The following is a 23,042-nucleotide window of genomic DNA, read 5'->3' on the forward strand; positions in this document are numbered from 1 at the left end:
TATGGTGACAAACGGTCACCCCAACATCCCCGAAGAACATAACACCTTTGTGTGAATCCCAAAGGAAAGCAACTGACGAAGGGTCAAAACAAAGTTCATGAAGGAGGCCCTTTCAGGCGCTGCAGGCCAGACAAAGAGCTCATTTAAAGTGGAATAAGGAAGCCTCTCTCTGTGTCCTGCACATGGTTGCCTCATAGATGCCAACTTCTCCTCAGTATGCCTGATCTCATCCAAGCTCCCTAGCCAAGATGCCCTCAGGGCCGGGCTGATCCTGTGAGGAGGAGGACACCGACACTCCCCATTGCATACCTGCAGACGGTACATCCGCTCATGGTTTTGTTCTGATGTCTCCTCTTTCTCCAGAGGTGCAGCTGGATCCCAGTAAGGCGTGGTGCCCGGTGATCGACTGCCAGGCTGTGTGCAGCGTGGTGCCCGGGGTAGAGGGCATGCCGACCCCCCTGCCCTGTCAGGCCTGCCACGCCATCTTCTGCTGCAGCTGCAGTCAGCCCTGGCAGGACGAGCACGTCTGTTCCAGCAGCCAGGCCCTCACGCCAGCCTCTTCTGAGGACAGGTGTGTGTGTGTGTGTACGCGAGGTAGACAGGTGTGTGTACGCGAGGTAGACAAGTATGTGTGTGTGTATGTGAGGTGTACAGGTTTGTGTACGTGAGGTAGACCGAAAAGAGACAGACACTGCTGTTGTTGTGAGTCAAAATGACTTGGGAAGAAAATGTTCAGTCAGTCAGACACTGTGTCTTTCTAAAATGGCGTATAGAAATGTCATATCTTGCATGCTTATCAGATCCAGCTGTTTCCAATGAACACAGATCACTCACTCGTCTTCTTCCGTGTGCATCCAGATGTTCTCCTGACACACCCATCAAGCAGTGCCCCATGTGTGGCGTCTACATCGAGCGCAACCAGGGCTGCGCCCAGATGCTGTGCAAGAACTGCAAGCACACTTTCTGCTGGTACTGCCTTCAGAACCTAGACGTAAGCACTGGACCCCTCTTCGACTACAACAGACAAAGCAAAGCCGCAGCAATGATTTAGAATCTGCTGAGGCGTCAGTTCAGTTTTGAGTCATTTATTTAGTCATCATTTACTCATTCATTTGCTGAATCCAAGTTTTAGGAATATGTGGATGTGGAAATACCGTGATTTTACTTTCTTTGAATGTGTACTATTAAATTGTGATATAAAGTGTGTTGACTGTTGTTGTTGTGTGGTGGTGTTTTTGTGGAGCTATGCAACAGTATCTGTTGTGAATATTGTGGACTCATAGTCGTACTTCTTTCCTGTCTGAACACAGGGTGACATCTTCCTGAGGCACTATGACAAAGGCCCCTGCAGAGACAAGCTGGGCCACTCACGGGCATCTGTGGTCTGGAACAGAATGCAGGTAAGACTGAAGGCCAAGAGCATCAGCTTATCTGCACTCTTAGTTAACCCCTAAGATACATACTTACACACTAAGCACAGGTGTTTCTACATACTTACACACTAAGCACATGTGTTTCTACATACTTACACACTAAGCACATGTGTTTCTACATACTTACACATTAAGCACATGTGTTTATTCATACTTACACACTAAGCACATGTGTTTCTACATACTTACACATTAAGCACATGTGTTTATTCATACTTACACACTAAGCACATGTGTTTCTACATACTTACAAATTAAGCACATGTGTTTATTCATACTCGTCCACAACATTGTGAGAGGATGCCATTTTGTTTTAGAGCATTTATATAAGCGAGGCAAATGAGTCAAGGCCAGACTGAGGTAAACACTGACTGCTTGCTAACCTTCAGAGTTGCATACCAGTTCTGAAGCTCGCAGTCATGACTCTACAGGTCTCTGTGTTGTAACACCCATTTCCCAAAGCCATGCTTGTGGATTCAAGCCTTTTTAATGATTCCTGTGAGTTCAACCCTTAAAGGGAAACTTTGGGATTTTGCAACCTGGGCCATATTTTTTGGGGGATCTTTTGGGGTTTGAACTTTTACTTAAGGACAATTAAGGATCAAAATCGGGCAATAGTGTTAGAACGCTATAACCGGCAACCACAAAACTGCTGTACAATGTAATACCATGGGGCATGCATCTGCGTCTAGGTAAACCGCTTTTTTCGTCACTGGCAGGCTCATAATGTAACTATTAGTGTCTGATAACATGGAAAGGATCCCTACAGAGATAGACCCGTGTCTGTTTACCTCAATAACTGTAAAGAAACTGTAGAAAATGCCAGTTTCTTCAGTCATTTTGTACAGAAACAGAAACTGGAACTTAAACCACAGTAACAGAACCAGTGTTTCTACGGGTTGAAATTTCCCTTTAACTGACAGGAGTTCCTTCGAGCGGTTCCTCAGTAGTGCCTCGGCACGAGATGCTGTGCCTGCACATGTCCCGTCCACCATTTTAAAGTTCTTGCCATCATTTTGTAAAGACAAAGTTTCGCGCATCAAACTCGAGACGAGAAGGAAAGGGCATTTCCTTTTAATACATCAATCATCTTTTAGCAACTCTGCTTGGAAAGCCAGGAATGGTGTTTTCTTGTTGTACACTCCTCTGGAAAGTCTCTGTATGTTTTCTCATTGTAGAATCCTCTGGAAAGTCTCTGTATGTTTGGTAAACGAATGGAAATGCACACTTCTCACTCAGTAGTGAATCTTTTGTGCAGTTTATACACACATACTGGCAACCATGATGATGACAGTATGTATGCCTGCAGCACCCCCTGGTGTACTGAAATGGACTTGCATATGAATGATCACAGGTCTTAAAAAACCTAGCAGCACCTCCTCCAGAAAGAGCTGCCAGAATATACATATGCCTGGAAACAGCAGGTTTTTGCAGCAATGATCACCTCTGTTAAAGTGGACCACTGATCTGGTGGATTAGCACGGATGAGGAGTATGCATTAGAGCGAGAGGACGCAGTCATCGTTCCTTCTCTGTTCCATAGGTGGTGGCCGTGCTGGTGGGGGTCAGCATCACCATGATGGTCACCTTTCCGTTCCTGCTACTGGCGTCCCCTTGCATCTTGTGCTGCATCTTCAAGCCCTGTCGCGGAAAGAACCGGAAAAAGAAAAAGACGAAAAGGAATCCAGAAAGTGCTCCCGCTGACCACTAGTCTGTCACACACACACACACACACACACACACACACACACACACCGATCACTTTCATGTGCCAACTCTCACGGGAGAGTAAAAAAAAGAAAAACAGTCTAGTTAAAGGTGCACAAGTGCCTCACTCTACAGTGCCTGGTCTTTGGTGGTCAGGATTTTTGTGTTGCCTTCCATTGATTTATGCAAAAAATACGTGTTGTTTATAAGATAAACAGCCATGGCTTTGGACCATAAACATGATAGAATTGTCCCTTAAAACAATGTGAAGCATTAATGTCATGCAGGGTGCAAAAAAAAAAAAAAAAAGAACTGTACATGTGTTGTGAATGGACACGACAGGGCATCATTTTAGAGTTACAATAGGCAGCATTGCAAAGTAGGCAGGCTACTGTTCAAATAGTAGTTGTGAAAAGGAGAGATTTAAGAAGCGTATGCCTAGAAATCAACCTTTTTTCAGGTATAAAAGGCCATGTCAGGCATTTGCACACATTTCACAACTTGTCAGGTAATGTAAAGAGATGGTCTATGCTAGTCGTTTAGTGTGAAACATATTAGCTAAGCGAAAAGCTGCCTATTGCACCTTTAACTATTCCCATCTGTTGTTCCAGACCAAAGGTCTTGCTGGTGTATGTGTATGACTGCATACATACATACATTTGTGTTCATATGCGTGGACATGTGTGGGTTTTGAGTTATTTTTACATTTTGTTAATATTTCTGCCACAGATATTTTGTAAAATATCATTATAATTAAAATAAGCATTTAAAACCATAAACATGAACTTAATGTGTGTTATTCTGTTGGCACTCCATAACAGTTATAACCAGCAATGCACTGTTGTTGTATCCTGCCACCCTTGCTATCCTTGTATAACTAAAACTTTCATGCACCATATCAGCCAACCATAACAAAACATAATATATAACTCAACAAATCTAAACATGAAGTAAATATCGCCATACACCATTCTGGGCAGTGTCTTCCTCTTCCTCTTCATCTCCTTCTATATCGTTTTATGGTAAGGCATTAATATTGATAAAGTGGCCATATGAGTTTGCATGTTGTCCCCGTGTTCACAGGGGGTTTCCTCCACTAAGAACCCCAACAGAAAAACATGCAAAAAGAACAGAACACTCCTGTCCGTCCCTGACCGAGACAGACGGTTCAATTGGTCCCCGGGCGCTGAAAAGCTGCCCACTGCTCCTGGAGGATCCTGGAGGGGGGGCGATCCAGGATGGGTTAAAGGCAGAAGTTGAATTCACGGCGACCTCAGGCCTGCGTGTGCGTGTGCGTGTGCGTGTGTGTGTGTGTCCTGTGTCGCCATATATAACATGTGTGTGTTGCAGTGAGTCGTTTGTGCAATAAAAAACTTTGTTGTTAATTGTTTACCAAAATGTATCCCTTTATCTGTTTATCAAATTAATGTTTACTAACCAAATTTTCGTGCCCACAAATACCAATGGCTGTGAAAATATTGTTCCTCATCACCATAACCATTAAGTACATATAATTTATTAGGCAACCGATCTCTGCCCACTCATTTGGTCCCGGTCACTTTTCTTCCTCTCCTAGTCTAGACTGTCTCCGCGGAGGGATGCTGCTGAAGTCTCTCCACCTGATCTACGCGCAGAAACCCTCTGCCTACACCTACACCTACCCATCCCCCCAGCACTGTCATGCTTTAAAGCTACCCCATTCATGATACATCCACATACTCTGTGCTAGCCTATTTACCCGTAATGTAAATAATTGCCACCATCGACATAGTTTTCTGTTTCATTGCTCTTATTACCCTTGTAAATAGTACATTTACAAGCACACTGTATACCCACTAAGCTGTTTTACAATACTTGAATGCTCTCTCCACATCTTATCCACAATTAATTTTGTATGTGTGACATACCGGTATATACCATCTTATGTTAGATGTATCATGTAGATTTGCCACATGTATGCTAGTATGTAGTAGTATCTTGATACGTGTATGAATTCTTCCACCATGTTTTTGATTTCTTCCCTCCCTTCTTCCTCCCTTCCCTTCTACCCCCTCTACCTCTCTCCTCCCTTCCCTTCTACCCCCTCTACCTCTCTCCTCCCTTCCCTTCTACCCCCTCTACCTCTCTACCCCACCAACTCAAAGCAGACGGGCCCCCGCCCAATTAGGAGCCAAGGATCTGCTCAAGGTTTCTTCCTGTTAACAGGGAATGTTTTCCTTGCCTCTGTCACCTTTGGGCTTGCTTCAGATGGGGTTTAGGCCCTGGGCTCTGTAAAGTGCCTTGAGACAATTTTATTGTTATGGCGCTATATAAATAAAATTGAATTGAATTGAATGTTATTGACCAGACCACCAATCACTGCTACAAGCTGTGATCAGAAGTAAGATTCCATCACCCATAAAAAAGCAAACCTTTGGACGCAGAATGAGAGAACTGATATATTGAGGAGGTATATAAACCCTTCACAGCTGTAACATTTCCAGAATTCTTAGGAGGAAGTCACCCATCTGTATGCACCTTTAACAGGTCCGTAAGAGACATCTGCTGGTCGCCTCCGGTATCAGGAGGGTAGGTCATACAACGGAACCGATTTGTTTCAGGAAAACTTCTGAAAACGATATTGCAATGTCTACAGAGTATTTTCGAGGTAAACATAATGCTTTATCCTTGTACATGTTCTTATACGTTAATACATTATTACGAAGTTAAGCGTTACAGCGTTTTGTAGCAGTTGATTGACGTTAGAACATATCCTTCATTTACTGCACAATTGTTGAAAGTCTGTCTGACTACTTGCAGCATTTGTAACGTTGGTCACATTTTCTGAACTTCCAACAACAAGCTTAGTCTGCAGACCACACCAGTTTAACTTATAAAGACAGTGTTTTCGTGCTTGTTTAAAGTTGCCAGCTGCTTGAAGCTACAGCCTCCGCAACTGTTCGTGGCATTAAGAACGAAAGCCCAAGTAGCACGAGTATAGCTAGGCCAGTGTGGGGGACTGAATCAGTGCATTGCATGTTCATGTTCCCATAACGCAAGATATTAAAAACATTAGCATACACTTAGTAGCCTTACGTAGCAACCTAACGTTACCTAATCACGAGCGCTAACAGTCCAACTGCTGTAAACAGACTTCACTTCAGGTGTGCCTGTTTTTGACTAAACAGATGGTGCACTTTTTTTTACAGATATTTCAAAGATTCCCTATTCGCCCAGCGCTGGTGCCAAGGACGTGTTGTGCTTTAAGCACTACAATGCAGGGGAAGTAAGTGGGTGCATTATCACACTTCTTGCTGTCAGAAAGAAATTCCTTTCTCTCTAGTGATATGCACTAGACCTCAAACACACAACCACATAATTTCAAATTGTGTAATTTTGGCTTTTATCAGTCAACTGTTCTCTTCTCTCTTTATTGCAATGAAATATCTCAAAGAAATGTATAAAATTGCAGCATTTAACACTTGAACATGTAGTACACTTGACACTGTTTGCAGAGTGAGTAGGCTAGATTAAAGTTTGGTACATAGATTCTTGTAATGCCAGACTGTGCAGATCTTGTGATAATGTATACTTAATGACTTTAACAGGTGTTACATGGAAGGACGATGGAGGACTGGCTGAGGTTCTCTGTGTGTTACTGGCATACCTTCTGTGGAACCGGTAGAATTCTTTTATTTAAGCATTTGGGAGAAACTTCACATCATTTCAGTTATTTTGTGTATACAGATTGTTGGAATAGTGCCTTTGTTTGACTTCATTTCTGGTCTTGAGGTGAACCCTGGCTTGGTTGTTTATCCGCACCTAACAGGTGTTTAATCTCTGTGTGTGTGTGTGTGTGTGTGTGTGTGTGTGTGTGTGTGTGTGTGTGTGTCAGGTGCCGATCCGTTCGGATCCCCCACGCTCCATCGGCCTTGGAATGAAGGGGGCAGCGCTATGGAAACGGCAAAGAAAAGGCTCCATGCTGCTTTTGAGTTCTTCACCAAACTTGGTGTAAGATATCTGCATACAGGCAATTTGTTTGACACTCGGACTATGCTGGAGCAGTGTATGTGATGCACAAATGAATGTACTATAGCTTAGATACCCTCACAGAGCCACACTCATTTTCCATTTTCTTTCCTTTTCAAGGTGAAGTATTACACCTTCCATGACAGGTATGGCATTAGAAGTCTCACAGTGCTCTGTGAACATAAGGTCTCTTCATATGCATCCACTGTGCTGTGCATTTTAAACAGACGTTATATCTATGTTTTATGCATTTTAAACAGACGTTATATCTATGTTTTATTCATTTTAAACAGACGTTATATCTATGTTTAATTCAGCACTGTGCCAGGGGAGCACAACCTTAAGGTTTACCTTCTGCTCCTAGTATTGCACATGTGAACAGAATCACCGGAGTCACATTTTTGTTCTTGTTGTCAATATGCCTTTAAAGCTTTGTGAGTTTTTGTCCTAGAGTCATAAAAAGAACACCCCCAGAAACCCTTAATCTTCTACATATATGCCCCCCCCCCCCCTCTTTCAGGGACATGTCCCCGGAGGGCTCCACCCTGGAGGAGTCCAACCGCAACCTGGACGAGATGACTGATCTGGCCCTGGAGCTCCAGCAGCAGACTGGGATTAGAGTGCTGTGGGTCACCTGCAACCTGTTTGCCCACCCCCGGTCAGTCAAAGCATGGCCCCTCGCTTGGTCAACTAAAGCATTCTCCGCTCTTGGTCTGTGAAAGTGTTACTCGGGTACCCTTTGATCTGCAAATGGTTTGATTGCTTTGCTTGGGATTATATATGTGCAATCATGTAGTCTGCATTTATAGTCTGTCACAGGTGCAGATTCCACATGCTGCTCGTTGTCCATAAAATCGTTTGAAGCTGAATCAAAGCCAGTGTTTTATGTACAGATTCAAATGTGTCCCAGGTACATGAATGGCGCCTCCACAAACCCAGACTGCCATGTTTTGGCCTATGCAGCGGCCCAGCTGAAGAAAGGCCTGGATGTGGCGAAAAAATTGGGCGCTGAAAACTTTGGTTAGATCATTTCTCATTATTTTTGTTTACTAATGGGCCAGGAAGTACTACACTGCCTTCGTTGACACATTGTTCCTTGTCCAGTATTCTGGGGAGGCAGAGAAGGTTTCCTGTCAATATACAACACTGATGTGGCTGCTGAGCTGAAGCATATGGCGAACTTTTTCAAAATGGCAGTCGGTAAGTCGCCGGGTTCAGCTAAATGTTTAGCGTCTATCAGAATCCCCCTTTCTATGACGCACTATGTAATATATAAATGTTTATTCACAGCATACAAAGATAAGATTGGACTGAAGTGCCAGTTCCTCATTGAGCCGAAGCCTAAGGAGCCATGCAAGCACCAGTATGATTACGGTAGGATGCAGGTGCTTTTAAAGCACCATTATGATTACGGTAGGATGCAGGTCCTTTTAAAGCACCATTATGATTACAGTAGGATGCAGGTCCTTTTAAAGCACCAGTATGATTACGGTAGGATGCAGGTCCTTTTAAAGCACCATTATGATTACAGTAGGATGCAGGACCTTTTAAAGCACCATTATGATTACGGTAGGATGCAGGACCTTTTAAAGCACAAGTATGATTACGGTAGGATGCAGGTCCTTTTAAAGCACTGGTAGGATGCAGGTCCTTTTAAAGCACCGGTAGGATGCAGGTCCTTTTAAAGCACCATTATGATTACGGTGGGATGCAGGTCCTTTTAAAGCACCATTATGATTACGGTGGGATGCAGGTCCTTTTAAAGCACCAGTATGATTACGGTAGGATGCAGCTCCTTTTAAAGCACCATTATGATTACAGTAGGATGCAGGACCTTTTAAAGCACCATTATGATTACGGTAGGATGCAGGACCTTTTAAAGCACAAGTATGATTACGGTAGGATGCAGGTCCTTTTAAAGCACCATTATGATTACGGTAGGATGCAGGTCCTTTTAAAGCACCAGTATGATTACGGTAGGATGCAGCTCCTTTTAAAGCACCATTATGATTACAGTAGGATGCAGGACCTTTTAAAGCACCATTATGATTACGGTAGGATGCAGGACCTTTTAAAGCACAAGTATGATTACGGTAGGATGCAGGTCCTTTTAAAGCACCATTATGATTACGGTAGGATGCAGGTCCTTTTAAAGCACCAGTATGATTAGGATGCAGGTCCTTTTAAAGCACCGGTAGGATGCAGGTCCTTTTAAAGCACCGGTAGGATGCAGGTTCTTTTAAAGCACCAGTATGATTACGGTAGGATGCAGCTCCTTTTAAAGCCTAAAATGAATGAAGAAACACCATCCATATAGTTGTTGAAAGAGTCTGCTGTTTCTTCGGCGAATTCCCTGTAGAACTCGCCGAGGCCTGAACTTGTTCAAGTTAGCTCGTTCAGAGTAAGAGACTTGTGGAAGACGGCTTAGCGAAAGAATAGGTTTATTCCGACACCAGCCATATTAACCTCGACACAGCACGATCGTATGCCACGAGGCACCATCGTCTTCTGCGAGGAAAGGTCCTTTGTTACGAGGACAGTCTTCTTTCTGGAGGTGTCTGGAGGTCAAAGTGGAGGTCTAGCTTGAACGGGGCTATGGCCAGGTAGGCTGTCGTGGCTGTAGACAAAAGCCAACAATCAGAGTCTAATGGCTCTGGCTCCAAGACACACAAAAGCCAGGAACCACGTCTGATGGCTCTCAACCTAGACAAAAGCCCAGGGGCCAAGCCTGATGGCTCTGGCCTGGTGCTATTCAATCTAAGAGTGGGGGTCAAACTGAGATATGGTCTGGTATGTGGAGTGATGGTCTTATATATGAAATCCACCTAAATCTAACTGTCGTCCATTTAATTTAATTTCACTAGGCCGTTATATTTCAACCTGCCATGCCATCCCTCTTGCATGAATCGCCTGATGTGCTTTTGTTCACAGATGCGATGAGTGTGATTGGTTTCCTGAAGCATTACGGACTGGATCAGCATTTCAAGCTCAACATCGAGCCCAACCACACCACACTGGCTGGCCATGCTTATGAGCACGACATCGTCATGGCCTCTGTGTAAGATGACGTGAGATACACTATTTTCACCTGAAAGCAGTTATTGATTTGTACCGGCCGGCCTGTTTCCCTCGAGTCAGTTGTCACTGCCTGAAGGCTAGGGGTAGAAACGGCAATATGGGCAAGATGGAATTTGAATTTCAGCACGGCTTGGTAGACATCAAGTGTAATATACTAGTTTCCAAATAGTGACATAGAGTTGGGTCTGTACTAATAATTTCACACAGGATGTAGTCCTCCACTACCCCATTAGCCATGGGGCCTTGCTAAACATGTTGCTTTAAGCTAAGCACACACATCTTTGCAAAGCAGCTGGCTGTGTGTGCAGGTTTGACATGCTGGGGTCTGTAGACTCCAACACAGGATCACCTGATCTTGGATGGGACACTGACCAGTTCCCCATGGACATCAGGAACACTACAGTAGTAATGAAGGTCAGACAAGCAACACTGTTATATTGTAGGTTTTGAAGTACACGTTTGCATGATTAATAGTTAAATGCCTAATAGTTTAATTATGAGTTTTTAATGTGAATTGTTGGATTTGGACTTGGATCAAACTAACAGTATGGAAATGAAATAGCTGTTTTGCTGTTAGAACTCATGAATGGTATAAATGTAATGACTGGTCCCTCGTGGTCCGCTGCTTTAGACCGTGATTGAGCAGGGTGGGCTACAGCCAGGGGGCTTGAACTTTGATGCCAAAGTTCGACGGGAGTCCACGGACCTGGTGGACCTGTTTATTGCCCATATTGGAGCCATGGATGCTTTTGCCAGAGGCTTACGAAATGCTGTTAGGATTATTGAAGAAGGATTTCTGGATGGCATGCTTAAGGTGAAAATTGACAAAAATCCTATCGTATATTCGTGTATATTATTCTGTATTATTTTGTAGACATTTTTATTTGGAAGTGTACATGTTAGCAGTGTGTTTGGTTTAGTAACTGATTGTATTTTCAGTTTTACAATATCATGCTTTATGTAAACTGTGTGTGTGTGTGTGTGTGTGTGTGTGTGTGTGTGTGTGTGTGTGTGTGTGTGTGTGTGTGTGTGGTATTCCTGTGACATGGCGCAGGATCGTTACCTTAGTTTCAGGGCGGGGATTGGACAGAAAGTGGATGAGGGCAGGGCCACGCTGGAAGAGCTTGAGGTAGAGCCATGAGATCCTAGTTGGACATTAGAACAATAACAACCCTGCTTGTTCATGAATCATAGTCATTAATGCATTAATTTTCCCTATATAGTTTTATCCAGTAATGTTCTGTCCCATTTTATGTTTTTAAAATGTGCTTACACATTTAACATTATAATAAGTGCTTGTTCATTTAACAGAACCTTCTGGTACATTTTGTAATTGCTTTTCGGGTCTGTTTTTGGATCTGTTTTACAGGACTTCATTAAACAAAATGGGGAACCAAGCGTCACATCTGGACAGCAGGAGAAATATGAGTCTGTTTTTAATCATTACCTGTGATTAAATCAGCAATTACTTTTTTTTTTTATATCTAGGTCAAATTCAGTTGATTTTCAGGCTGCCTAGGTGTACTTGTGTTTTAGACTTTGGACTGTTTTCACAGTGTTGTCTAGTCTGTTTATCCACTTCTTACAATCTGACTCTACAGAAAGCAGAATTCCACAAAATGAATAGAAAAGTCATACATCTCATTCGAGCCTTTTGAAAAAATTGTTTAGCTTTTCTTGTCACTCCTTTGTTATGTGATGCCTGCATTAGGTAATTACTTGTGATGCCTAAAGACAAATGTTTTGAAACTGACCCTAACTAGAAGACAAAAGACTGGTAGACTGGACCCCCTTTGTTCACCTAAAAACAAATAAAATTAACTTTCCATAGAAAACTGCTTAGTGTTTAAATGTTTAATGCACATCATTTTTAACATTTTCTCATAATTACTAACGTGAAAGTCTATTCAGATACTTTAAGTTTCTCGGAAAAAACATATAACAGACATCACAGGTCGGCTGTAGACACCTCTACAGTGACATCACATCATACTACTCTTCCCTCAGTCAGTTATCCAACCAGCTGTCTAGGATTGGCCAATGGCCAGATAGCGTGAGCTCTGCTCACCGGGAAACGTATTACGATTGGTAGAATTCGAGTTGCGAGGGCGGGTCAGACGCGACGCAACGGTCCAATGAATTGTACCTGTCATTATCATAAAATATGCAGCATCCACAGACATCGCCGCGCCGGCATGAATGCCGCTCTAATGTTGTAAATTGAACTTGCCTCTCCAGTGGATTGCAGGCTACTTTAAACGCTCAATTTCTTACGAGAAAATAAGAAAGGGCTTGTTTCGTTTTTATTTTTGTCAAGTTGGAATTACAGGCGTGTCTTTTTTCTGTTTTCTAGTCTATTTGACGTTGGAATTTAACCCGGAGTATGCTTATATATATTTAATTGGACTCCCCTTTCGTCTTCGTGTTTCCCCGGTTTGGTCTACAGGCACTCGGTTGTGTCTTTTTAGAAAGCTTTGAAGTCAACATTATACATTTAACCATGTGGACATTTCTTGGGATCGCGAGTTTTACTTATATGTATAAAAAATGCGACGCTGTAATGGATTTTGCCCACAAAGAAATAGCCCTGGTTGCAGTGGCGTTTATCTTCGTTGGATTACTATTAACGTTTGCCAGGTATCGTTATTGGCAATCAATGAAAGTTCCGCGCATAATACGTTTGCCACTGGAGATACTATCATCCCTTCCAGTCACAAATAAGTTATTTTCAAAACCATCCCAGCCTTCTCATTGCAGGAATTCTGCAGGCTCTTCAAAAAAAGTAAGTGATTAACTCGTCTAGACGAACACTCTCTTAATTCATTCATAAAAAATGAAAAATAATTTAGGTTTCAACATTTGAATTCCTATGTACGAAGTTTACTTTGATTATGTGTCTGTTGCATTGGCTATTATTTAATAAAACTGCAAGTTTAGTTGTGAATTCTGGGTAGGCCTACTTTAAGGCAATTGAAATACTAATACATATTCTGTATCCTCTTTGGAGCACCTCTTATAGAACATGGTTTCTTTAAGGGGCTTCTCTCTGAAATACATATTACCCAAACGCATACATTAGCCATAGAGAACATTTTTACATTCCAGAGACGAGATAACAAAGACCCATACGCCGATACATTCCAGAGGGCTGACTTCAAACAATTTAAAAAAATGTCAGCAATGTCAGTTTTCCACTCGTGCCTAACATGTCCTCTCTGTAACTGCCCGTGCACCTCGCCCGCCTCCACCCACCAGGCAAGCGCCAGAAGGAAACGAGCAGAGGTGCAGACAGCACCTAGTGTGGAGACCGCGGCAAATGGCACCTCCGCCTCCGACCCTGAGCCAGATATTGTGATTGTGGGCGCCGGGGTGCTGGGCTCCGCCATGGCAGCAGTCCTGGCCCGAGACGGCCGGCGGGTGACGATTATTGAGAGGGACTTGCGTGAGCCGGACCGGATTGTGGGAGAACTGCTCCAGCCTGGAGGCTACCGAGCCCTGAAGGAGCTGGGGCTGGAGAGTAAGAGCACTCTGATTACTAGAGGAACTCCAATACTCAGGCTCCACATCAGAGCTCCGCTTTTGCATTATGTGTCATATACATGATATACACAATAATGTATCACTAGACTCTCATAGACTCTCCTTTCCTCATAACTCATCTCTCTCGCTCTCACTCCCTCACTCATCCACTCACTCTCTCTCTCTTTCACTCTCTCTCTTTCACTCACTCTCTCACCCACTCACTCTCTCTCTCTTTCTCTCTTTCACTCGCTCACTCACACTCACTCACTCTTTCACTCACTCACTCTCTCTCTCTTTCACTCACTCACTCTCTCTCTCTCTCTTTCACTCTCTCTCTCTTTCACTCACTCACTCACTCACTCACACACACACACACACTCACTCTTTTACCAGTACACCCCTCACTCACACACTCACACACACACACACTCACTCTTTTACCAGTACACCCCTCACTCACTCACTCACATGGTGCCTGACCTCTGACCTGGCCTTGGCAGGTGCTGTGGAGGGTCTGGACGCTCACGTGGTGAACGGTTACGTGATCCACGACATCGAGACCAGCGCCGAGGTGGAGATCTCGTACCCTCAGGAGGAGAACACCATCCAGTGCGGGCGAGCCTTCCACCACGGGCGCTTCATCATGGGCCTGCGCCAGGCTGCCCTCGCCGAGCCCAAGTAAGACACGGGCAGCCCAGTACACCAGGCATTATGGAGATCAGGGCATGGACCAGTACTGTAGCTTAAGACATGGGTCAGCACGACAACAGGCACTCAGGGACACACACTAGCATGACTCATAACTCATGACTAAAAATGAATTAGTCTGTGTCCGTGTGTGTGTGTGTGCGCGCGTGTGCACGTGTGCGTGTGCACGTATAATGTGGCTGTGAATAGGAATTTAAATGATTACATAATCTATTCCAGGAAAAAACAATGAACCTTTTTTTTATGATACCAGTTTCTCAGGAATTATATTGCTGCAAATGACCTAATATATGGGAGCACTTGTTGTGACAAATCCTTATAAAACTATGCATGCATTACCGAACAGCTTCCTGAGTGTTGTACCCTTGACCCTTGGACTTTAGCATTACGCAGTATGTAGCTGGGTGGCTTATAGTATTGTCTCTTCTTCCCCGCCAGTGTGAAGTTCATTGAAGGAACTGTGACAAGTCTGGAGGAGGAGGATGACTGTGTGACAGGGATCAAGTACAGAGAGAAGGAGAGTGGAGACATCAAGGTGATCCCCTGCAGCTCATCACCTAGAAGGAATTAGGGGTCTGTTTCATTTAGTTGAATCTCAAAGTGACTTCAAACACTCTTTTTTTAGGTTATATGTTCTGGTTTTTGTCTCGTAGGAAATCCATGCCCCGCTCACTGTGGTGGCAGATGGCTGCTTCTCCAAGTTCCGCAAGAGCCTCGTGTCTGAAAAAGTCCAGGTCTCCTCTCACTTCGTAGGATGCATCATGAAGGTGAACCTTTGTTGTCTTCGCCACTGCCATCTGTGTAGTGTGAAGTTTTGGAGTTTAACGTCCGGATTATAAAAACTGGAATGTTGAAATGTTTAGGAAGACAAGAGGAAGTCAATGAAATCATGAAAGTTTTGGAATTTAGGGGCGCTTTTAACGACCGGATTATAAAAAATGAAAGTCAATGAAAGAATGAAATGAACACGACTTCACGTTCTCCTCCAGGATTCTCCCCAGTACAAAGCTAACCACGCCGAGTTGGTCCTGGCCGACCCCAGCCCTGTGCTCATCTACCAGATCTCGTCCACCGACACCAGGGTGCTGGTGGACATCAGGGGAGACATGCCCAGAGACCTGACCGGCTACATGGCCGACACCATCTACCCCCAGCTACCAGGTCTGACCACTTAGCACTCATTCCTGTTGAAAAGACAGAAAGCAAAGTATATAGGAGCACAAACTGTACAGTTGAAGTGTGTGTGTGTGTGTGTGTCCGTCCGTCCGCTCCCCCTGTTGAAAAGACAGAAAGCAAAGTATATGGGAGCACAAACTGTACAGTTGAAGTGTGTGTGTGTGTGTCCGTCCCCCCCCCCCCCTGTTGAAAAGACAGAAAGCAAAGTATATGGGAGCACAAACTGTACAGTTGAAGTGTGTGTGTGTGTGTCCGTCCCCCCCCCCCCCTGTTGAAAAGACAGAAAGCAAAGTATATGGGAGCACAAACTGTACAGTTGAAGTGTGTGTGTGTGTGTGTGTGTCCGTCCGTCCGCTAGTGGCTGAGGGCTGCGTGTGGGATTGTCCAAAAATAGAGGGCGGGGGTGTCATCATTAGCAGGTGCTGGGTTAAAGCTCAAGGGATTACAAATAGGGAATGATAGTAATTACCCATCTGCTGGAAAGGACCTCATGAAAAGGAGAACTACAGGATAACTAACTACAATTAAAGGATAGTGACTGGATTCTCAAAGTGATCCACTAAGCAGAAAACATGGTATTGTTTCAGCTGAACTGTCGCTTGACCTTTCCGTGCTGTTCTTGTCTCCTCAGAACATTTAAAAGAGCCTTTCATGGGCGCCCTGCAGAACGATCGCCTTAGGTCCATGCCAGCCAGCTTTCTCCCTCCCTCGCCCGTGAACAAACCAGGTAAACCAGTTTTACACCGACACATGGGCTCACCCGAGAGTGACGCCATGACTAGGTTAGGTAAGACATCTGATATGACATCACTTATGTATGTGTTGAGGGCCGGGTATGTACAGGATTCCCTTGACACCAACAGGAGAAGGTTTATATCAAATGTAAGATCGATGTTTGACACTGTCCGATAACTGACATAGCTACGCTAGGGAGTATGTCGCTACAGCACACTGCATAAACAGGTCATTGATAGCTTACAGCTGATCACTTGAGGCAGAGCTCATTATTAATTGATTGTTATGGCCTGTATTAGCACTGTTGCTGTTGTCCTATGTACCAAGTCATGGGAGTTTGTCACATAACCACACATCATTCTGTGTGTGATGCACTGTAGTTTATTTTGGGTGTATATTGTTGCTTTTAGGGAGCAGTGTGTGGAGTGTATTGGTGCTGTTAGGTAGATGTGTGTGGAGTGTATTGGTGCTGTTAGGGAGCAGTGTGTGGAGTGGAGTGTATTGGTGCGGTTAGGGTAGATGTGTGTGGAGTGTATTGTTGCTGTTATGGTAGATGTGTGTGGAGTGTATTGGTGCTGTTAGGTAGATGTGTGTGGAGTGTATTGTTGCGGTTATGGTAGATGTGTGTGGAGTGTATTGTTGCTGTTATGGTAGCAGTGTGTGGAGTGTATTGTTGTTGTTAGGGAGCAGTGTGTGGAGTGTATTGATGCGGTTAGGGAGCAGTGTGTGGAGTGGAGTGTATTGGTGCGGTTAGGTAGATGTGTGTGGAGTGTATTGGTGCTGTTAGGGAGTGTATTGTTGCTGTTAGGGATCAGTGTGTGGAGTGTATTGTTGTTATTAGGGAGCAGTGTGTGTGGAGTGTATTGTTGCGGTTATGGTAGATGTGTGTGGAGTGTATTGTTGTTGTTAGGGAGCAGTGTGTGGAGTGTATTGATGCGGTTAGGGAGCAGTGTGTGGAGTGGAGTGTATTGGTGCGGTTAGGTAGATGTGTGTGGAGTGTATTGGTGCTGTTAGGGAGTGTATTGTTGCTGTTAGGGAGCAGTGTGTGGAGTGTATTGTTGCGGTTATGGTAGATGTGTGTGGAGTGTATTGGTGCTGTTAGGGAGCAGTGTGTGGAGTGTATTGTTGCTGTTAGGTAGATGTGTGTGGAGTGTATTGGTGCTGTTAGGGAGCAGTGTGTGGAGTGTATTGTTGCTGTTAGGTAGATGTGTGTGGAGTGTATTGGTGCTGTTAGGGAGCAGTGTGTGGAGTGTATTGTTGCTGTTATGGAGCAGTGTGTGTGGAGTGTATTGTCTGACTGTCTTGACCTGTCCTGACTCCTGCAGGGGTGCTCCTACTGGGAGACGCCTACAACATGAGGCACCCACTGACGGGAGGCGGGATGAGTGTGGTCCTTAACGACGTGCGGATCTGGAGGGGCCTGCTGCAGAGCATCCCCGACCTCTACGACGGCGCCGCCATGCTCCAGGTTAGTACTGTCTGTGAGGTCTCTCAGGAGGTCAACATCAGCGCGGCCATAGGTTCAACACCCAACAACCTCAAGTATTTATAACGTGAAAGTGAAGGTGAACTTTACTTGTATTATGAGCCACTTTGAGTGAGCGAGTCGTAGACGGTTGAGAGTAAATGTCTGCCATCGCTACTGACGACAACAGACGGCAGTGTTTGATTACAATCTGGTGGAACAAACAGGGCTGTCTGCCTGAAGGTTTTTCAAAAGGAAATCCCACTGGAGTACCGTTACTAGGGCAGGATTGTATAACACTGCAACCAGAGAGTCCTATTTGCTTTATGGTGAGCGCCTACTGTGCTTGCTTGGGAAGGCTGATAACCTGAGCTTCTCAAACTGAATGTGTTCCAAAACACAATGACTCCTCCATTAGTGGTTCCTACGCGATGCTTTGTGGTTTAACAGTGATAATACAGATTCTTTTTCAAACTGATAAGGAAATGATTGACTTGAATTATTTGATCATGTTTTTTATTTTTTTTTTAATCACTTGCAGGCCAAGAACAAATTCCACTGGGAGAGGAAGTCTTCCCACTCCTTTGTGGTGAATGTGTTGGCTCAGGCGCTGTACGAGCTGTTTGCTGCCACTGACAGTGAGTCACGCTCATTTTACAGAAGGAAATGTCACCCATAGCCTACCGTTACCGCCCAAGTGAATCACATAGGACATTCTACGTAGGATTAAAAAAAAAAAAAAAAAGGAAAAACATGCTGCAAATGTCAAATCAGTCCATCACTAACGTATGAAATGTCACACGCATATTCCACTAAACTCACCACAGGGTTATGTGAAGCCTGGTCAAGATGCACCCATTCATTCTAGTCTAGTTCAGGAGAGCCTTTAGCTATCGGTAATGAGTCATTTGTAATCTGTATTGTGTTGGCCATGACCATGATGTTATATGTGTACTAATGCATGACCATGATGCATGTTATATATGTACTAATGCATGACCATGATGCATGGTACTGTATATATGTACTAATGCATGGGTGTTCCCTGCAGACTCACTGCACGAGCTGAGGCGGGCCTGCTTCCATTACTTCAAGCTGGGTGGGGAGTGCATCGCTGGACCTGTTGGCCTGCTATCTGTGTACGTACTGCATTCACAAACACGCCTAGTCAGGTTATACCCACTTCAGCACACTGACTAGATAAAAAAATAATAATAATAATAATTTATGGAGGTCAATATTTCAATAAGTGAACTAAATAAATGAAATTAAATAAATAACGTAATCTGATAAAACACGTAGTATTTTGCATGCTGTGTATGTTATGTTTCGTGGTTTGTCTGAATCAGTGTAGGGCTGGGGAGCAAAATAATATAGTGGATTGACCTCCTATTGAGTCTGTCTGTCCTGATGAGGGCCCCCCACCGGGGCTGGTCTAATCCACCTCCATCTGTCACCCCACCCTCAGGCTGACCCCTAAGCCCATGACCCTGCTCGGACACTTCTTCGCCGTGGCCCTGTACGCCATCTACTTCAGCTTCAAGTCCGAGTCCTGGCTCACCAAGCCCCGGGCCTTGGTGAAGAGCTGCGCCATCCTGTACCGAGCCTGCACCGTCATGATCCCCCTTATCTACTCCGAGTTCAAGTACCTGGTGTTCTGAGTGCCTGCTGGCCCCATCCGGGCTCAGACACCACACCCACACCCAAACCCAAGGCCTTAGGGAGTTACTGTGTATGCTGGTTGTTTTTTTGTTTTTCTTCTCTGGTACCATCCTGAATTGATTTGAGGGAAAAGTCTATTCCGTCTGCTCTATGTTGATGTATATCTGAAGAGGCCCATGTCTATTTAAAGTCTATACCGTCTGATCTATGGTATATCTGAAGAGGCACATGTCTATTTAAAGTCTATACCGTCTGCTCTATGTTTATGTATATCTGATGAGGCCCATGTCTACTTAAAGTCTATACCGTCTGATCTATGTCGATGTATATCTGAAGAGGCACATGTCTATTTCAAGTCTATACTGTCTGATCTATGGTATATCTGAAGAGGCACATGTCTATTTCAAGTCTATACCGTCTGCTCTATGGGGATGTATATCTAAAGAGGCACAGCTATGTCCATTTAAGAGGCTTATGTTTGCCGGGTGAGTTTAATTGGTAATCGTTAGCATGGTAGTGGACCGAACTGGACAGCGAGTAAAAGCCTATTCCAGGGAATGACACACTCACCGCATTGTCTTTGACTGTAAAACAGAGTCCTTGTCAATATCTGTTGCTGACTACCTAGCCAGCATATATTACCTCACACAGTATTGGCTGTCACACTTACTTGTGTCCCATTTGTGCGCTCAGTGTCATTAGTCAAGAGTTAGATCCGCATCTGCATCCCGTGCCTTTCACCCTCTATAAGACTTCTTCTCAGTCCTGCAGCCAGGTTTTAGGACAGAAATATTACTAATGGATCTAAGGGCAAGTTATACAAAGCCCAGACTCGTGCCGTCTTAGTAATAGGAAAATCAATATTTTAAAATTACTTCAAACCGCTGTGCCACTAAATAAAGCCTATTTTTTTGTCTTAATGGATTCATATCAAGTAGGGGAGCTTATTTTTCAGATTAAGCATATTAACACATTGAGCCCAGAAGTCTGGGTGTGTATTAAGAATAGTGGCTGGCATCTTTTGAATTCAATGCACTTGTATAAAATGTTTGCACTTAAGATCCTACTCAGGCAAAATGTGATTGTGCTGGAGGAATTAGTCTGGTACAGTTATTCATCAAACAAAAAAATTGTGGTACCCTGTGCGCTGTTTAACTGCTTTGTACAATCCTGTGAGACAGTTTTTTTTTCACATCACATTTGGTGATATTGTCTTATTCGTTTACGCGTAGTGAAAGAAAAGACACCGGTGAAGTTGTCCATCACTTTGAGACATGTGGTGATGCTGGACGGAGTTTGTGGGAAACTGAGGTGTCTGCGGCGGTCGGTTTGGCCATTCTGATGGTCTTAAGGAGCAGGGAGGAAGCAAATAGAAAGCAAGAACATGACAAGTGTATCTACTGTTTGACAAGCAAGTTGAGAAAGAAAGTGGATGAGTGGAGGAATTCAGTTTCAGTCAAAACTCGAGAGGCCTTAAATTAAAAATGCCTTTGGAATATAATTTCTATGGATATTTGATTTCTTTTGCCTTAGGGTTGTATGGAAAGGATACACAAAGACGTGAACCTTTATGCATTTTCAAGGCTTTTCAATTGGTCCTGTTCTTCAATTTTGTAAAAATGCATATGGTTGACTGAATGGTGTTTGGTCAGCAAAATCAGCACAATTTTGCTAATATTTGCTATTATGTGAGAATAAATGTGTATGTTTGAATTAAATGTTCAGATCGTTTTCAGTGCCATTGAAGTTATTCTTGGGAGTGTCTCTGTGAAAGAGAAGGGACTGTAGGGCAGGTAATGATCAGAGCATATGCACGCACTTTCTAAATGTGTCCATTAATCAAAGGGTGTAGTTTATGTTAATAACTTCTTGTAAAAATGTTGCCCATTTACCTTCAAGTTCATTAACTGTTTACATGTAATGCACTTTGCATCCAGGGTCTCTTTGGTGACACAATTAAATACATTAGTAGTGTATGTAACAAACCATTGCCTTTAATACTAAAATGAAGTGTGGCGGTTAACCCTTTATTGAGCTGAACTATTGCATCCAACTGTAGTTAACGCTACATGTCACTAATACAAGCTTTATAACCAATGTCCACTAGGTGGCGCATCTGAGAAATCCGCAGCACGGAGAATCGGGCAGCATTCATACACGTTAAGCCCGAATTATAGATCTGCGTCGGTGTCCGTCCGGACACATAGCCACGCCTTGGCAACACCCTTCCCCGTGGTGGAACGCCCATCCGAGCCCATCGGAGAGCTGGACGGACACCGACGTGCACCTCTCGATTTTTGTAACTTTTTCGGATACGAACGGATAGCGACGGATACCCCCTTGGCTGTGATTGGTCCGCTAACGAAATCATTTCCTAACGACATCATTTCCGGAATCTCACATTTCCTGTTTCATTCCCTATCTGTTCCTATTCTGTTATAGAGTGTGGATCAGCCGAATATTTCTGTCCGAGCCCGGCCTGCGTCCGACAGAGTAGTGCCCGAGCCAGACAGCCATTCAAATATATTGTCGGAATCCAACCAGACATAGTCAATGTCTCAACTGTTCATACTAATGACACATTTACGTATGTTTTTTATGAATAGCCTGTAGACCGTCTCACAAGCTTCTTCTAGTTGATTATGAACAAACATAACAGAAGAGGTCTGAAGATATTTCTGAAACACTTATAAGGACGCTCAAATGACCGCGAATTCATAGGAGAGAATACTATCCCATTCTCACAGGAGACATCACAGCAATCGGAGCATATTTGTCAAACGCGATAAAAGATAGCCCTGCTCTGAAATATTCCCATTCCATACTGAATATTCTGTTTAGATCAAAGGTTTGTTTTTCGACACCGTGATATTTCAGATGATGGAACAGTTGAAATGAATGCTCATATACAAAAGCTAACCTTAACGTGAAGTGGAGTTAACTTGCAGCCAACACCATTGCATTACAAACCCTAACACACACACATAATGAGAAAGTAGGCTTATTACACCTGGCGATTATCTCGCCTTTTATCTACCATCTTTGAATAATGTAACTTATAAACACGTCGTTTTAAAGCGCTGTGGCCGTCCTGAAAAGATGTGTCAATAAATGAATTTAATCCATAGAATCCACGTTGACTTCACTACTTATTAAGATATTGTAACAAATCACGGAAGTGTGGAATATTTGTTATGGCTTTTAATTAAACACTAAACACAATACAATGTCAAAATGGCACGGGCTTTATGCCCTGCTACAAGTTATCACGAACAGACTGTGCTACCGTCACACACCTGTATAAACTCCGTCCCAACACAGAACAACGACATGCAATTAGAACAGTAAGGAACATTGTTAAAGAACATCGTTGGGCGCTGCATCATAGACATGTATATATGTCTATGCGCTGCATCACATCGAGAAAAGTATGTGCCCGCCGCACGGCATTATGGGGCGACTATGCCAAGTTAAATATGGAATGTTCAATGCCTTATCGCGCTGACTTGTCCCAGCCCTACCCCAGCCCGACAGCAAGTAAAATATTTA

At 43.8% G+C, this 23,042-nt stretch overlaps 3 protein-coding genes across 3 annotated transcripts; all 3 read left to right on the plus strand.

Moving 5' to 3' along the window:
- The first annotated feature begins 186 nt into the window (after positions 1-186).
- rnf144b (ring finger protein 144B) lies at positions 187-4,141 on the plus strand. Its single transcript, XM_031576979.2, has 4 exons — positions 187-571; positions 859-991; positions 1,311-1,400; positions 2,976-4,141. Exons 1-4 carry the CDS (start codon positions 345-347, stop codon positions 3,141-3,143), a joined length of 618 nt encoding a protein of 205 aa, XP_031432839.1. The 5' UTR covers positions 187-344; the 3' UTR covers positions 3,144-4,141.
- Positions 4,142-5,629: 1,488 nt separating this feature from the next.
- Positions 5,630-12,060, plus strand: LOC105896372 (xylose isomerase-like). The gene is made up of 14 exons (XM_031576421.2): positions 5,630-5,786; positions 6,328-6,404; positions 6,727-6,799; positions 7,014-7,129; positions 7,268-7,293; positions 7,668-7,805; positions 8,058-8,167; positions 8,252-8,347; positions 8,438-8,521; positions 10,079-10,205; positions 10,534-10,639; positions 10,857-11,039; positions 11,280-11,354; positions 11,595-12,060. Exons 1-14 carry the CDS (start codon positions 5,765-5,767, stop codon positions 11,676-11,678), a joined length of 1,317 nt encoding a protein of 438 aa, XP_031432281.1. The 5' UTR covers positions 5,630-5,764; the 3' UTR covers positions 11,679-12,060.
- A 311-nt stretch (positions 12,061-12,371) lies between these two features.
- On the plus strand, positions 12,372-21,224 carry sqlea (squalene epoxidase a). Its single transcript, XM_012823131.3, has 11 exons — positions 12,372-13,007; positions 13,481-13,742; positions 14,248-14,425; positions 14,894-14,990; positions 15,109-15,222; positions 15,445-15,616; positions 16,263-16,358; positions 17,692-17,834; positions 18,373-18,469; positions 18,883-18,970; positions 19,300-21,224. The coding sequence occupies exons 1-11, from the start codon at positions 12,726-12,728 to the stop codon at positions 19,490-19,492; spliced, it is 1,722 nt and encodes a 573-aa protein (XP_012678585.1). The 5' UTR covers positions 12,372-12,725; the 3' UTR covers positions 19,493-21,224.
- The last annotated feature ends 1,818 nt before the right edge of the window (positions 21,225-23,042 follow it).

Source organism: Clupea harengus, chromosome 11, assembly GCF_900700415.2.
Source record: "Clupea harengus chromosome 11, Ch_v2.0.2, whole genome shotgun sequence".
NCBI classification, from domain to species: Eukaryota; Metazoa; Chordata; class Actinopteri; order Clupeiformes; family Clupeidae; genus Clupea; species Clupea harengus.

Coding starts and splice junctions, on each gene's coding strand:
- rnf144b (XM_031576979.2), top strand. CDS start 345: ATGTCTCCTCTTTCTCCAGAGGTGCAGCTGGATCCCAGTAAGGCGTGG. Junction 572..858: donor CCAGCCTCTTCTGAGGACAG/GTGTGTGTGTGT, acceptor GTGTGCATCCAG/ATGTTCTCCTGACACACCCA. Junction 1,401..2,975: donor TGGTCTGGAACAGAATGCAG/GTAAGACTGAAG, acceptor TCTGTTCCATAG/GTGGTGGCCGTGCTGGTGGG.
- LOC105896372 (XM_031576421.2), top strand. CDS start 5,765: ATGTCTACAGAGTATTTTCGAG. Junction 7,294..7,667: donor TATTACACCTTCCATGACAG/GTATGGCATTAG, acceptor CCCCTCTTTCAG/GGACATGTCCCCGGAGGGCT. Junction 11,040..11,279: donor TTCTGGATGGCATGCTTAAG/GTGAAAATTGAC, acceptor GACATGGCGCAG/GATCGTTACCTTAGTTTCAG.
- sqlea (XM_012823131.3), top strand. CDS start 12,726: ATGTGGACATTTCTTGGGATCGCGAGTTTTACTTATATGTATAAAAAA. Junction 16,359..17,691: donor CTCGCCCGTGAACAAACCAG/GTAAACCAGTTT, acceptor TGACTCCTGCAG/GGGTGCTCCTACTGGGAGAC. Junction 18,971..19,299: donor CCTGTTGGCCTGCTATCTGT/GTACGTACTGCA, acceptor CCCCACCCTCAG/GCTGACCCCTAAGCCCATGA.